Genomic DNA, 12588 nt, shown 5'->3' on the forward strand with positions numbered 1-12588 from the left:
CACACTTTTGACCATAACTCAAGAACTCATTTGCTAAAAATGACAAAATCTCAGATTTCTAAAAAGATAAAATGATCAGGTGATGACATTTCATATACAAAAGGTCAAAGGTCAGCTAGCACAGTGACATAACGTTCTTTGAAAACACTTTCCTGGCCGTTATTCAACACCATAACAGAAAAGAACAGGGGGGAGATAGTGACCAGATTTCCAGATTTTGACAAATTTTCCCCATTAAAAATATGTTGAATTAGCTGTTAGCAGTGTAGCCATGATTTTTAAGCAAGTTAAGCTGGTTTATGAATGTTTACTTTTGTTGGACATCAGAAGTGATGATAAAGCCACACTGATTCTAAAAGTTGGTGTTTCAAGTTTGTGTGTTCATATTTGACCGAGTTACGACTCCAACAGGGAGTGTGATTTCTGATTTGTCGATGGTAATGGGTTAAATAAAGTTCTGTGTTTCACAGCAACAAACATTAAGAATATTTAGATAAAACACACGGCAGGCGTGTCGTTATTTTATAAAATAAACTTTTTATTTTATCAAAAGTTGATCATGACAGCAATAAGATCATAACAATAATATATAATGCACAGAAATGGAATAAACAGCAACAGAGTATATGAAAAACTAGTGCAAAAAAATCACAAATACAAAAATATATTGCACTTGGTACTTTGAAGTTTTAGGTGGAAGAAGTCATGTTTGAACAACATTCTCAATTTGATATATTCATCTGTAAACATTAATCTTTTTTACTCTTTGTCATTCTTTTTGCGAGCACAAAGCTTCTTAACATCCACGTTTGGAAAAATCTACAGCAAGAGAAGCTTTAGTTCAGAGCAGAAACCAACAGGCGACTTGTGGTACTTTTCTCTTGGTTGGTCGGAGTTTGTGCTTTTTCTCTGAGACCCTGTCTGGGTTTATTTTGTTTTTTTAACCTGGTCATTTAAACCAACACACACACACACACACACACACTCTGTCTCTCATTCACACTCACACACAATTTGAGCTTTATTTTAAGTGCTCGAGGTGGTCGTTTTTCTGCAGAAACGTCATCTGTCTTATATTCTCTCTCTTTTGTTTTTAACTCTCTCGGTGATTTTCAGCTGTGTTCTCAAAAAGAGACAGTTTCCACCTGAAGTCTGGTTAGTGACAGCGACACTTTCAGGCCACGGTCACGACCTCAAACTATCGTTTTACTGAAGATAGCTTTTGTCCTGTTTTTAATGTGCCATTTAGATTAAAGAGTACGACTTTGTTTAGATCTGTGGACAGATTCGACTGTGGCGTGTAGGCCTGTGGGAATCTGCAGCGTATAAACCCACAGACAGAAAAACAGTAAGTACGGTATGTGCAAAATTCACTGTGAGGCAGGAGGAGGCTTCTTCTGACAGAGTCATACAGTGGTGTCAGACAGAACTTTTCTTTTTTTTTGCCTCGTCTTGAGCACAGGATACAGAGGATCCGACATGGCTCAAAATCCCTGGTCCATACGTCAACGGTCACCTAATACTCTCTCAGCTGACATTCCCGTGTCAGGGAGGGGTCTAGCCTTATTAATCGTGATACATAATCTGGTGAGAAGCTGGCTGTGTGGGCCGTGGTAGCTGAGGGTGACGGTGTCTCGGTTTTTTCTTTTTTCTTTTTTCCTTCCCTGCAGAAGCCTTTCGGAGCTTCTCCTCAGCGGGACGGACACGTGTCGGGTCTCCTGACATCTGTGGCCCCACACACCTCCACCGGGTCAGGGTAGGGGTCGACCTGAGGGGGGAAGGGGGAGGCAGAGCTGCATGTTTACAGGCTGCAGAATGGACATAAGGAGCAGGATGATTTTTAGCTAAAACTCACACTTCACTCGTCTTATTCTGTTTGTTTTTATTGGTATTTTTTGCCTCATTTCCTGTCTGACTTACTAAGTTTGTCACGTTTGTTGTTGTGAGATTGTGAAGGGTGTGTGTATGAAGTGTACCTCAGAGTAGAGTGGCGGGGGCAGATATCTGAACTCTGTGATGTATGTTAGCAGAGATCCCTGGTCCTCTCCCTCCCCGTCAGACCTATCACAGCCCTGCAGACAATCTCGCCTGTGAGACTCTGATATAGCCAGATCGCTGTAGCTCGGCGGCGCTGCAATAAGCAAACAGACGTAAGAAGTCAGAACCCTGTGTACTACTGTACACGCACATGGAAAGAAAAAAAAAAGGAAAACACAGAGCATGCCTGAGCCTGTGATCAGTGTACGTACCCTCAGGTCGCTCCGTCAGGCCCAGCCAGCTCAAAGTGCTGCAGTTGCTGCTGATGCTGGAGGTGCGGGTGGTGCTGGCGTGGAGAGGTATGGTCCCGATCACCAACGGCAACGACAGAGACAAGTTCAGCCCGCCAGGAACGTCCACATACACCTGCAGGCGGACAGGGAAGAGGAAGACGACAAAATAATTAGTTTCAGCTGGAGCCAGTTCTACCTGTTGATATCAATCAAATTCAGCCCCTCAGGTGACAAAGTGTTTTTATACACACGACGTGCACAGCGTCAGACACCTTCACCCTCTGAACAGAACATGTAGAAGACAGGAGAACTCCATCTCTGATTATAACATCTGAATGTTTTCTATTAATAATCTCTGTTGTGTCTGTTTGTTTATTGACAAATAAAGTTGCAGTTGAGAAGTTGAAGCAGAAACAAAAGAAAAGTGTGTTTTTAGGAGGTCGTTCCATTAAGATTATTGATGTATGTTGCAAGTTAACTGGTATAAAACAGTATCAGCAGCTCTGCTCTCAGTTTCTGGTCTGTTATTGACAGACTCCTGGTAGTTTTTAATGCCTTATTAACAGATTTATTAGCTGGTTGTTAGTCATTTTTATCACTTTTATCACTTCCAGCAGAAACAAATAAATCATGTTTCAGTTTCTGACTCTACACAGAGAGAGGAAACATGGCCGACTGACCATGAGGGCGTACTCCACCCTGATGATGGGACAGTCCAGGATGGAGGGCGACACCGGAGGTATTTTGAGCAGCTTTCCCTCCCAGCTCTGGCTCTTCCCCTGCGGCAGAGGGTCTCCTCGCAGGTTGGACACCAGCTGCTGGATCTGTTTCCCCTTGCCCTTGGCGAAGAAGGTCTGGGTCTGGTACAGCGCGGCCTTTGGCACCACGACCCGGGACGAGCAGTTCTCCACCTCAGCAAAGATCTGGATGGACTCGCCTTGGAGAGAAGAGAAGAGATCAGTCCGTCAGACTGAGAGAGAGAAGCGGCATGAGTGAGAGCTTAAAGACAAAGAAGAAGAAGAAGAAGAAGAAGAAGAAGAGCTGGAGGAATCAGGAGGAGGGTTCACTCACCTGGTGTGTAGCCCTTTCGTTCGATCTTGGCACTGAGGGAGATCGGGCCTGAAGCACAGAACCAGCAGCACAGAGTCTTCTCCTTTGTTCCAGCCTGAGGAGCCTGTTCAGATACAATCAATACAATCAATATGATCAATACAATCTGTTTGAACGGTCAGCAAAACATTCAAAACATAACACTCATCCCTTCATTTTTAATACACGAGTTTGACACTGAGAAATATTTACTAAATGAAGAGTCAGTTAGCTTAGCTTAGCATGTTATGTTCTGCTTTGTTTTTTCTGGTTCCACCTACTGTAGAATTTATACTGAATGTATACAAGACAAGAAAAAAGTGATCCACGAATTGTATTAATACAAACAGTTGCTTTTCAGTGTTCACCTGTGGCATCCAGTTTATCACTTAGATGAGTGTTTGATATTTGAACGTTACGTTTGTGCAGGACTCCACTTGTATACTTGATATTTTACTGAACTAAACTCTGTCCTCTGACTGCCCAGCCTCTATTATCCCCATCAGCAAAGACCTGAGGTAATAAAAACACTGATACTCTGAATCACCTGTAATTACATGAGCTCACAGGAATGGGTGTAATGAGTTTATTTTGCCCTGCGTCTCGTCTCTCAGGCCGTCTCACACTGTCGCTGAAGGCTGAGAGGAAAAAACAGTTTTTATCGTTGTTTTCTTCGTCCTCTCTGACGCAGACGAGTCTGATTAGATGATTATTCTGTCGCTGGTCATTTGGCTATTTATACACACAGTATATCCCTCGGTTATTTCCTGTCTGATAAAGATCTGTAGTTGGTGGAAATGTCACTAATGAAATTAAAGGCAGCTGTAAATCCAGTGTGTGGGCACTCCTTGTATTACAGATGGATTTTATTACCTCCAGACAGAGCCATGCTAACTGCTTCCCCCTGTTTCCAGTCTTTATGCTAAGCTAAGCTAAGCTAACCAGCTGCTAGCTGTAGCTACACATTTACTCTAAGAACCCGAGAGCAGGATCAGTCTCCTCATCCAGCTCCTCACCAGGGAGCAAATATTTCCCCAAAATGTCCCTCAGAGTAAAAGCACTGTGTGTGTGTGAGTGTGTGTGTGTGTGTGAGTGTGTGTGTTGTTCCTACCAGCAGCAGCGGTGTGTTGATGTCGATGTGTTCAAACACAATGAACTCTTTCTTCACTTTGACAGGGAGCAGCCATGGACGGTGCAGTTCAGCTTTCACCCAGTACCTCACGCTGCCGTGCTTCCCCTCGAAGGACGTGGCCAGGGCCCTGAGAGATGGGGGGGGGGGGGCAGAGGGTTAGGAGGTGTGGTTCTGTACTGTGGGTACACACAAGTATTATCAGGTCCTTGTGGTTAAAGTATCAGCAGGAAAAGTACTTGACTGTTGTTGAAGCGGACAAAGTATTTTCATCATTTACTGCAGTAACAGTGGTAGTACCAGTAAAAATACTTCTTAAAACTGCCACATTTAAATTCTGACTTAAGGTGCAGAAGTATTACCAATAAAAAATACTCTGTATCAGTAGTAAAAGTACTTCATGGTGCAGTAACTGTCTCCTGTGACATCATCACAGCTTTTATCCTTCAGCAGCCTGTTACTGTCAGAGCTGTTGGTCACATACAGAGAGTTTGGACCACTGGTTCCCAAACTAGGCGTCGGGCCCCTCCAAAGGGTCGCCACATAAATCTGAGAGGTCGTCATGATCAATGGGAGAGAAGAGAAACACAGCTCTGATCTGAACCTGTACCTGAGCCCAGTACTTGAGGTAAAGTACTCAGTAAGTACTCACATCTGAGGCAGGTTGAAGCTGAAGGCGAACTCATGCAAGCCGGCGTGCAGAACAGTCAGACCCTCCTCTGGACAGTCCTCATCTGAAAGACAAAGAACATGTTTCCAGATCCACCTGTAGTCTGAGCCCACACCCTCTCAGTTCACACACAGCCTCGTTACACAATCACTCCGCTTATCACTTCACCTCAGACGACTTCACTCCGACTGTTAGAGGCTTGGAGGAGAGTAAAACAGTATAGTGAGAACAAAAACATTGATTTTATGTGATGAAAAATCACAAAACTCGAGCAGCAAGAATTCGTCTGTCGACAAATGAACTTTAAGTTGTAACTTCTACATGAAGAAGAGCTGAAATGATTCATCGCTAAAAGTATTTTGATTGTTTTTCATGCCATTTTCAGCCCCTCAGACATGAAGAGTTGTTGCTTTTCTCTTCTTCATTTCACACCAAACTAAATCTCTTTGCAGTTTGCACAACAACACCCTGGTCTGAGAGATTTTCTGACATTTTTAACATGATTAATGGAGAAAATAACTAAGACAGCAATCATTTCTTTACGATGAAAATGTGGGTGATTTTTGGAAATATCTGGGTGTGTTCAGTGCTTCAATAAATACTTGGATGTCAGGTTCTTTATCTCTAAAAGTGTAAAGGGGAGTGACAGATAATGAACCAAAGGAAGAAATCCTCTTAATGAAAAAACACACACACGTCTGAAAAAAACAGGAATACACGACTCAAAATGGCGACTTTAGAACAGGATTATACAGAATAAATGTCTTTGTTTAAAAACAGGTAAAACCCAGTGTTCTTCAAATAAAACTCCAGTTGGGTGTGATGTGACTTTAACATTTAAAAAGTACTCGTTGACTATTAACAGGCAGTCGTAAAGAGCTGTGAGAGCAACACACCCTGTGGGAGAAAGAACATGACCTCTATTCACTTCCTCATTTCTTGTGTTATTGTTTGTATTTTAAATTTCTCTGTAAATGTCTCCACTCAGCCCTGCTCAACTTCAGCTTCCTGCCACCTCAGCACTCACTTCACCCTGCATCTCTGCTGTCTGACTCTGTGTGTGTGTGTGTTCGCATGTGTTTGGCGTGAGAGCTGTCATAAACAGCTTGTATGCATGTGTGTGTGTGTGTGTGTGTGTGTTCGTGCATGTATGAGCGTGCGCCCCCGTCAAGTCACCGGCAACACAGAGCAAGCAGGAGTAGACCGGTATGAACCAGACTGAGCAGCTTCCTTCAGCTGGAAACTCCAACGCATGCATTACAACTCGGCCTCCCATTGGAGGAGAGCGTGACATGAATTACAGGCCCGCGCTCTGATTGGTGCGGTCGAGACAAGCCCCTGCCCACATTAGTACGGCCATGTGGTGTGTGGCATGAGAGAAGAGGGGGAGGAGGAAGAGAAAGGGGGGAGGCAGAGAGAGAGAGAGGAAGGGTGTTGTACAGTATCAGTGAACTCCAGGTACAGCTCTCACGCGAGGGACACAAATGAAGACAGAAAAAAAGAACATGTGATAAATTCAGGTGATTTTATTCGAGTGTCGGCAGCATCAGACAAGAAAACCAGTTAGAGTCAGAGCTCATCATCAGCATCACAGAGAAAACTCATCACAACTAAAAGCAGTTCAGAAAAACACCAAGAGTCCATTTAGGAGCCGTTTCCTGAGCTTTCAACCACATCCCAGGATCGTTCTTTTTTCTTTTCTTTAAAAATGAAAAATGCCAGATATCTCCTGCCTCTAGCTGTGTTTTTACTGTGTGATAGTAAAGAGAGTATTTTTGGGTTTCGTGCTGATGCTCAGACAAAACAAGACATTTAAACGTTTCACTTCAGGCTTATGTCGAGTGGGAACTGTATTTTCTTACTATAAGCCTGACCTAAACTGAGAGAAACACACTGAGCAGGATATTATTCAGTGTAAAAACTGAACTCAAATGACCTAAGAACTGGTTTGACACGTCTCCTCTGCGATTTCTTGTTATTTATGCACAAATAATTCCATGTCAAGATCTCAGTCTGACCTTAAAGTATTTATATTTGTGCATGAAATTAAAGCATCTACATTTCTCTTGAGAAACTCCGTCTGCTGAGGAGGACCGTGTGATTTGACTGAAAGCTCCAGAAACAGCCACAAAATGGACGCTGTTTCCATCAACAGATTCATCCCTGAAAAGAGAAGCAACGTTTCCCCCCACATCATTTCACTTCATCTTGACCTTTGACCCTGGATGAACCAACCAGGAGCGCAGAAAATAAAAGTCCTCAGAAACAAAGTGGTCGCTGAAGACGACAAATCCTCCTCCTCCTCCTCCTCCTCCTCCTCCTCCTCCTCCTCCTCGGTGGTGCTGATGATGATGATGTTTGGAAATCATCTTGCTCAGTCCAAACAGGCTGTAAAACCATCAGTCTGTGTTTGAGTCCAGGTGCTTGGTGTAATGACAGATCCCTGCGCGAGGCTTTTATTTACATAATGTTTCCATCAAACTGTCCTCGCGCTCATTTGCATCACGTTTTACAAGAACAACAGCAACAGCACAGGTATAGGAAGTGTGAGGAGGCTTAAACCAGCAGCGGAGATGTTATTCCACTCACACACACACACACACAGAGAGTCTGGTCCTCCCTCCCCTCCCTTCCCCTCCTCCCCTCTCCTCCCCTCCCTCCCTCCTCTCTGGCAGTTTCTGAACAGGTTTGAACCGCTTCTAACAAAGGGAGTTGCCTGAGCTAGCCCTACTTCAGGATGTCATCAGTAAAAACGTGAAATCCCCATCAGTTTGCGCTCAACGTTGCATCAAACATGAAACACCGTCGGTCTGCTTTCGATTCTGGATCAATTTCCGTCTTTTACGCGAAGTGTTTCATACATGGATCGCAACTTTTTCCTCTTTTTTTTCTCTCTCCTCCCTTCCTCTCTCCACCGCCGCAGAAGCAAACAGTGAATAAATGTCAGGATGCAGATCGTGTGCACAACACAGCCTTCTTTCGCTGCTGCTTCTTAAAAAGCTTATGAAACGCTTCGGGGTGAATAATTCATGTGTTCACTCGCAGTGCGGAGCGGAGCCCCGGTATCGCATCAGCTGTTGCATCAGCACCACTGTCACTGATGGACCTGCTGATTTCGGGGCTCTGCGGTTTGTTTTGACTCATGACTGAACCCCCCCGCGCGCTCACAAACTTTTTCCAATCACATTTATCAGTTTGCGCAAAAGTTTGCGCGATCAGCTGACCCGCATCACTTCACCACACTGCGACAACACCAGCGGTAAAGATTGAACTAACTCCTTACCTCTCTCCTCTCCTATCAAGGTGTCGTAATGGTGCAGGTATTCCACCTCCTCCGTGTAGTTCTGGCTGTAAGCCGTGTTGGCTCCGGCGTTCCTCGACTCCGTCCACCGGACCTTTGCGACTCCTTTCGCGGTTATGTCCAGACTCTTCACCCGCACATCCCCGGTCACCTCCACGACCACCCTGCCTGACACCAGCTCTCCGCCGGAGAACACCGGCAAGTTGTTCTCGTTCAGACAGTCAAAGTAAATCGCCAAGGCCCTCACTTTGCCCAGTACCATGATGGCAGTGAAACAATGAGAAAAGACGATGGTAATAAAACAAAATAAAGAGTCTATGGAGGAGAAGTTGTGTGAGGAGCCGTGTGGCACAAATTCATGCGCCTAGCTCGCGGTGCCCAGCGCGGAGCCGGGTCTGCGGCTGAGTCGATGATGGTTCATCTGGTTAGAGGCGCACAGCTGATGGTCCTCTCGGCTCTCAGCTCTCAGCTCTCGGGTCTCGGCTCTCGGCTCTCGGCTCTCCTCCTGCTGTGCCTGCCCGTCCGTCTCTCCGCTCTCTCTGCTGCCGTCTGACTCCAGCCGCTGCGCTCTTAAAGCTTCTGTGCGCAAAAATAACCTCACTGAGCATGTGCGCACAGACCGGCCGGCCTGCTCCCTCACTGCTGAGCTGAAGAGGTTCAGCCTATAGCTCTGACAAATACTCACAGAGAGGATATGTCTGCACTTGTTCTCACAGGAATAATCCCGAAGATAATTAATGTGCTGAATTATTTTAATAAGTTCATTAAAAAGACCTGGTTGTGTTCGGTTGGTCACATTTACTTCACCTGCATCGATTTAACATTTAAAGCAGAAAATAAACATTAAATAAGATATTCTATCATGAGCACTGAGTGTCCACTTTATTAGGTACACCTGCACAATATAGCACAACTGTTCTGTCATAAGATCTGTTAGGGTGTTTCTAATGTTCTGTTGTTAACACTGATGGCAGACAGTGATGCTGTTGCACTGGACTGAATCATACTTTCAGTCACACCTGTTTACACCTGTCAGAGAGGAGACATGCACCACTCTCTGATAAGGGTTTATAAACTCTAACTAGTGATTTACCGACAGGTATTAAATCATTAACTTATGTTTTATTGATCAGTCATTTCAAGACTTCAGGGTTGCCAGGTTGTGGAAAATCCTTTTCCACCATCAGAGCCACCAGAGATCCTGAACCCTTTGGTCCCTGGAGCCAGAACCTCTCCCAAGTCTGAAGTTCAGTAAAGTTCCCTGACTGCAATATTTTAAAAAACCCCAAAGATTTCAGACGTTGAGAAAGGTTTCCTGTGTAATCACAGGCTCGACCTCCACAGTGAACGGTCCTGAACGTTTGAGGGACACTGGTCGAACCAAAATTAGTCTGCAGGTTGTTGACATTTCTTGTTGAGAACAACAATCAAATAAACAGACGCACAGTTCAATTCCCAGCCAGAGGACCTCTGTCGCATGTTTCTCTCTAGACTGTTAACTCTCAGGTAAAAGCAAAACGACAAAAATAATCCTTAAAAAAAAACATGTGAAGTAACCACAGAGACACAGAGAGAGGAGGAGGGGCCTTTGACTTATCTGTGTTTGGGGCCCAGCAACAGCTGCAGGACATTTGGACCAAAATCTATTTAAAACTATGAACTATTTGAAAAAAATCTTTACTGTTTTCAGCTGCAGACTTGATGAATTCTTGTGCAAAACATTTTAAACGATTCATTAACATTTATAACTGCAAGTGTCTGCAGCTCTTTTCTACAGCAGCACAGAGAAGCTCTGTGAATAAAGTCAATAACATAAAATAAAATTAAAGTAAAATTCTGGCCATGATCTGGAGCTATATGTAAAGGTATGAATAATAACTCCCATAAACATCATTTTCTAAAGTCCAGACTTCACTCTGTGAACTGCTTTACCTGCCTGCTGCTGTATAAATACACACACACACACACACACAAACAAACAATCACAAACATCTATCACCTCTGAGATAAACGACTGACCTGATGGAAGAGATCCACTGATGACACACGGTGTCTCTCTGCCCCTGGTGTGTGAAATGGAAACAAGGTCAGTGAGTCCAAACACAACACACACAACACACACAACATACACAACATACACAACATACACAACATACATACCACACACAACACAAACACAAATGAACTTTTTGTTTTGATTTTTCCTGTTGATCTTGCTTCTTTTTCGCTTCTTCCATCTCCTGTTTTGTCTCTTAGTGTCCTGTTGCTGCCTCAAATAAAAAGTAAATAAAGTAAATAAATAAACATCTGCTGCCAAACAGGTGACTGTAACATGTCAGAGAGAAATTCTGTGTAACAGCAGCTGGAATATTTATTTAACCTGAAAAGGAAAAGAGTGTCAGAGTTTGTTTGTGACCTTGTGATGATAACACACAACAATTAAAAGGGAGCAGTGATTTTCCTAGATTAGATTAAATCTACCAAGAAGTCATGTCATGTTCAGTCATGACTACAACTTTGTAGAGCAGAGTTGTAACACACAGACATTACACATATATTTCTAAATTCAGCGTGACTTAAACTTTCTATGGATATCATTATCACCTTTATCCACCATTAACAAACATCCATAAATCTGCTTAGAAATCACAGGACAAAAAACGCTCCTATCTCCAGACTTGCCTGAGAATCCTCACGTTTTAAAGTCTTTTTCAGTATCACAGTGAACCAGTGACAGCTGTCTGAACAAGCATGAGTAAACTGATATTAGAAATTGCTAATAGCTAATTCGGCTACTCTTAATGCTGCCATTTTGACTAAACACAGAGACTGTTTGTTTTTGATACTTTTAGATCATTAGGTGAGAAATTTAAGACACAAAAACTAAGAGAAGAGTCTGCAGGTGATATAAATGCTGATTATCTGACAACTTCAACTTTGTATTAATGGTTAAAATCAGGCTTTACATCTTGTTGGAGAGAAATCCTGCTGCAGCTGGAAATGATTAAAATATACAACACGAGTCCCTCTGCTGGTGACAACCAGGCAGTACAACATACAGGCTGAGAGCAGTCTGCATCCAGGTCAACGGGTTTTATCACTCAACAAGAAAAACTTCAGACTTGGTGAATTATATTTATGTAATGGAAATTAGTCACTTTCAGCTTGACAACCCAGAGAGAAACGTTTGTTCAGGTTTAGAAGACCAAGCTTTGTTTAAATATGTATCATAAACAGACATTATTTTAATTATCCATTCATAACTTTATTAATGACCCAATTATTTAGCTGTTTCTTCCTTTTCTCCGGACTTGCGTAAATGTAATCTACTTTTTTCTTTTGCACACTCTCTGTTAGCAGTTTATTAGGCACACCTAGCTAAAACTAATGCAGGCTAATACAACCAACGGCGCAATTAGCATAAAAACCGCGCTCTTTCTCTGAGGCGTAACTCTGTCAAAACTCAACACAGAAACAAAAAACACACATTTTTAGATTGAGTGCGACTTACATTTCTCGTTGGCGTCGATATCTCGCGAACAAACGTCCACAAATCCATTTAGAAATCCCTGAGAAAAGACGCTCCGTGTAACTCCAGAACCGCCTGTGAATCAACAGGTTTTTCCGTTTTCTTCAGTATCAAATTAATCCAGTGACAGTTGTCAGTACATCCATGAGTCCACTGCAAACAGGAACTGATAATAGTTAATTCAGCTTACTTTTAATAGTGTTAGTTTGCCAAAAATTCACCCAAAAGAGGCTAATATACAGTGCTCAGTTGTAGCCTACAGCTAGCTAACTGACTTCATTGCAACGTTCCGTTTTCGTCCCATGGCATTATGGGAATTGTAGTTTTTTTTGTTTTTTTTTATAGAGAAAGCTCCCCCAAATAAAGAGGAGATTTTTAAAAAATAGTAGGAGTTATTAAATAATATTAATAATGATTGATTGGTATTAATATATAAACAAAACACACTGAAAATAATGCATGTTTTAACATTTTTCAAGGAATATTATTATTATTAGCATAGCAGTACTGTAAGGCTGCAACCAACAATTATTTTATTTACAAATCAATTGACTGGCTCATAAAATGTCAGAAAACAGTGAATATGTTTTCATTATTCCC

At 42.8% G+C, this 12588-nt stretch overlaps 1 protein-coding gene across 2 annotated transcripts; it reads right to left on the reverse strand.

Annotated features, from left to right (window-relative positions):
• Positions 1 to 517: 517 nt before the first annotated feature.
• LOC108895688 (arrestin domain-containing protein 3) lies at positions 518 to 11987 on the reverse strand. 2 transcript variants are annotated; one of them, XM_018694607.2, is made up of 9 exons: positions 11971 to 11987; positions 10479 to 10522; positions 5141 to 5222; positions 4471 to 4618; positions 3342 to 3444; positions 2951 to 3207; positions 2250 to 2403; positions 1977 to 2131; positions 518 to 1768 (listed from the first exon to the last, which is right to left on the reverse strand). In XM_018694607.2, coding segments are annotated over exons 1-9 (1023 nt in total). In that variant the 5' UTR covers positions 11973 to 11987; the 3' UTR covers positions 518 to 1690. The 2 variants fall into 2 exon arrangements, with proteins under 2 accessions (XP_018550123.1, XP_018550112.1); XM_018694596.2 differs by lacking the exons at positions 10479 to 10522; positions 11971 to 11987 and adding an exon at positions 8442 to 9079.
• Between the last annotated feature and the right edge of the window lie 601 nt (positions 11988 to 12588).

Source organism: Lates calcarifer, linkage group LG9, assembly GCF_001640805.2.
Source record: "Lates calcarifer isolate ASB-BC8 linkage group LG9, TLL_Latcal_v3, whole genome shotgun sequence".
Lineage (NCBI taxonomy): Eukaryota > Metazoa > Chordata > Actinopteri > Centropomidae > Lates > Lates calcarifer.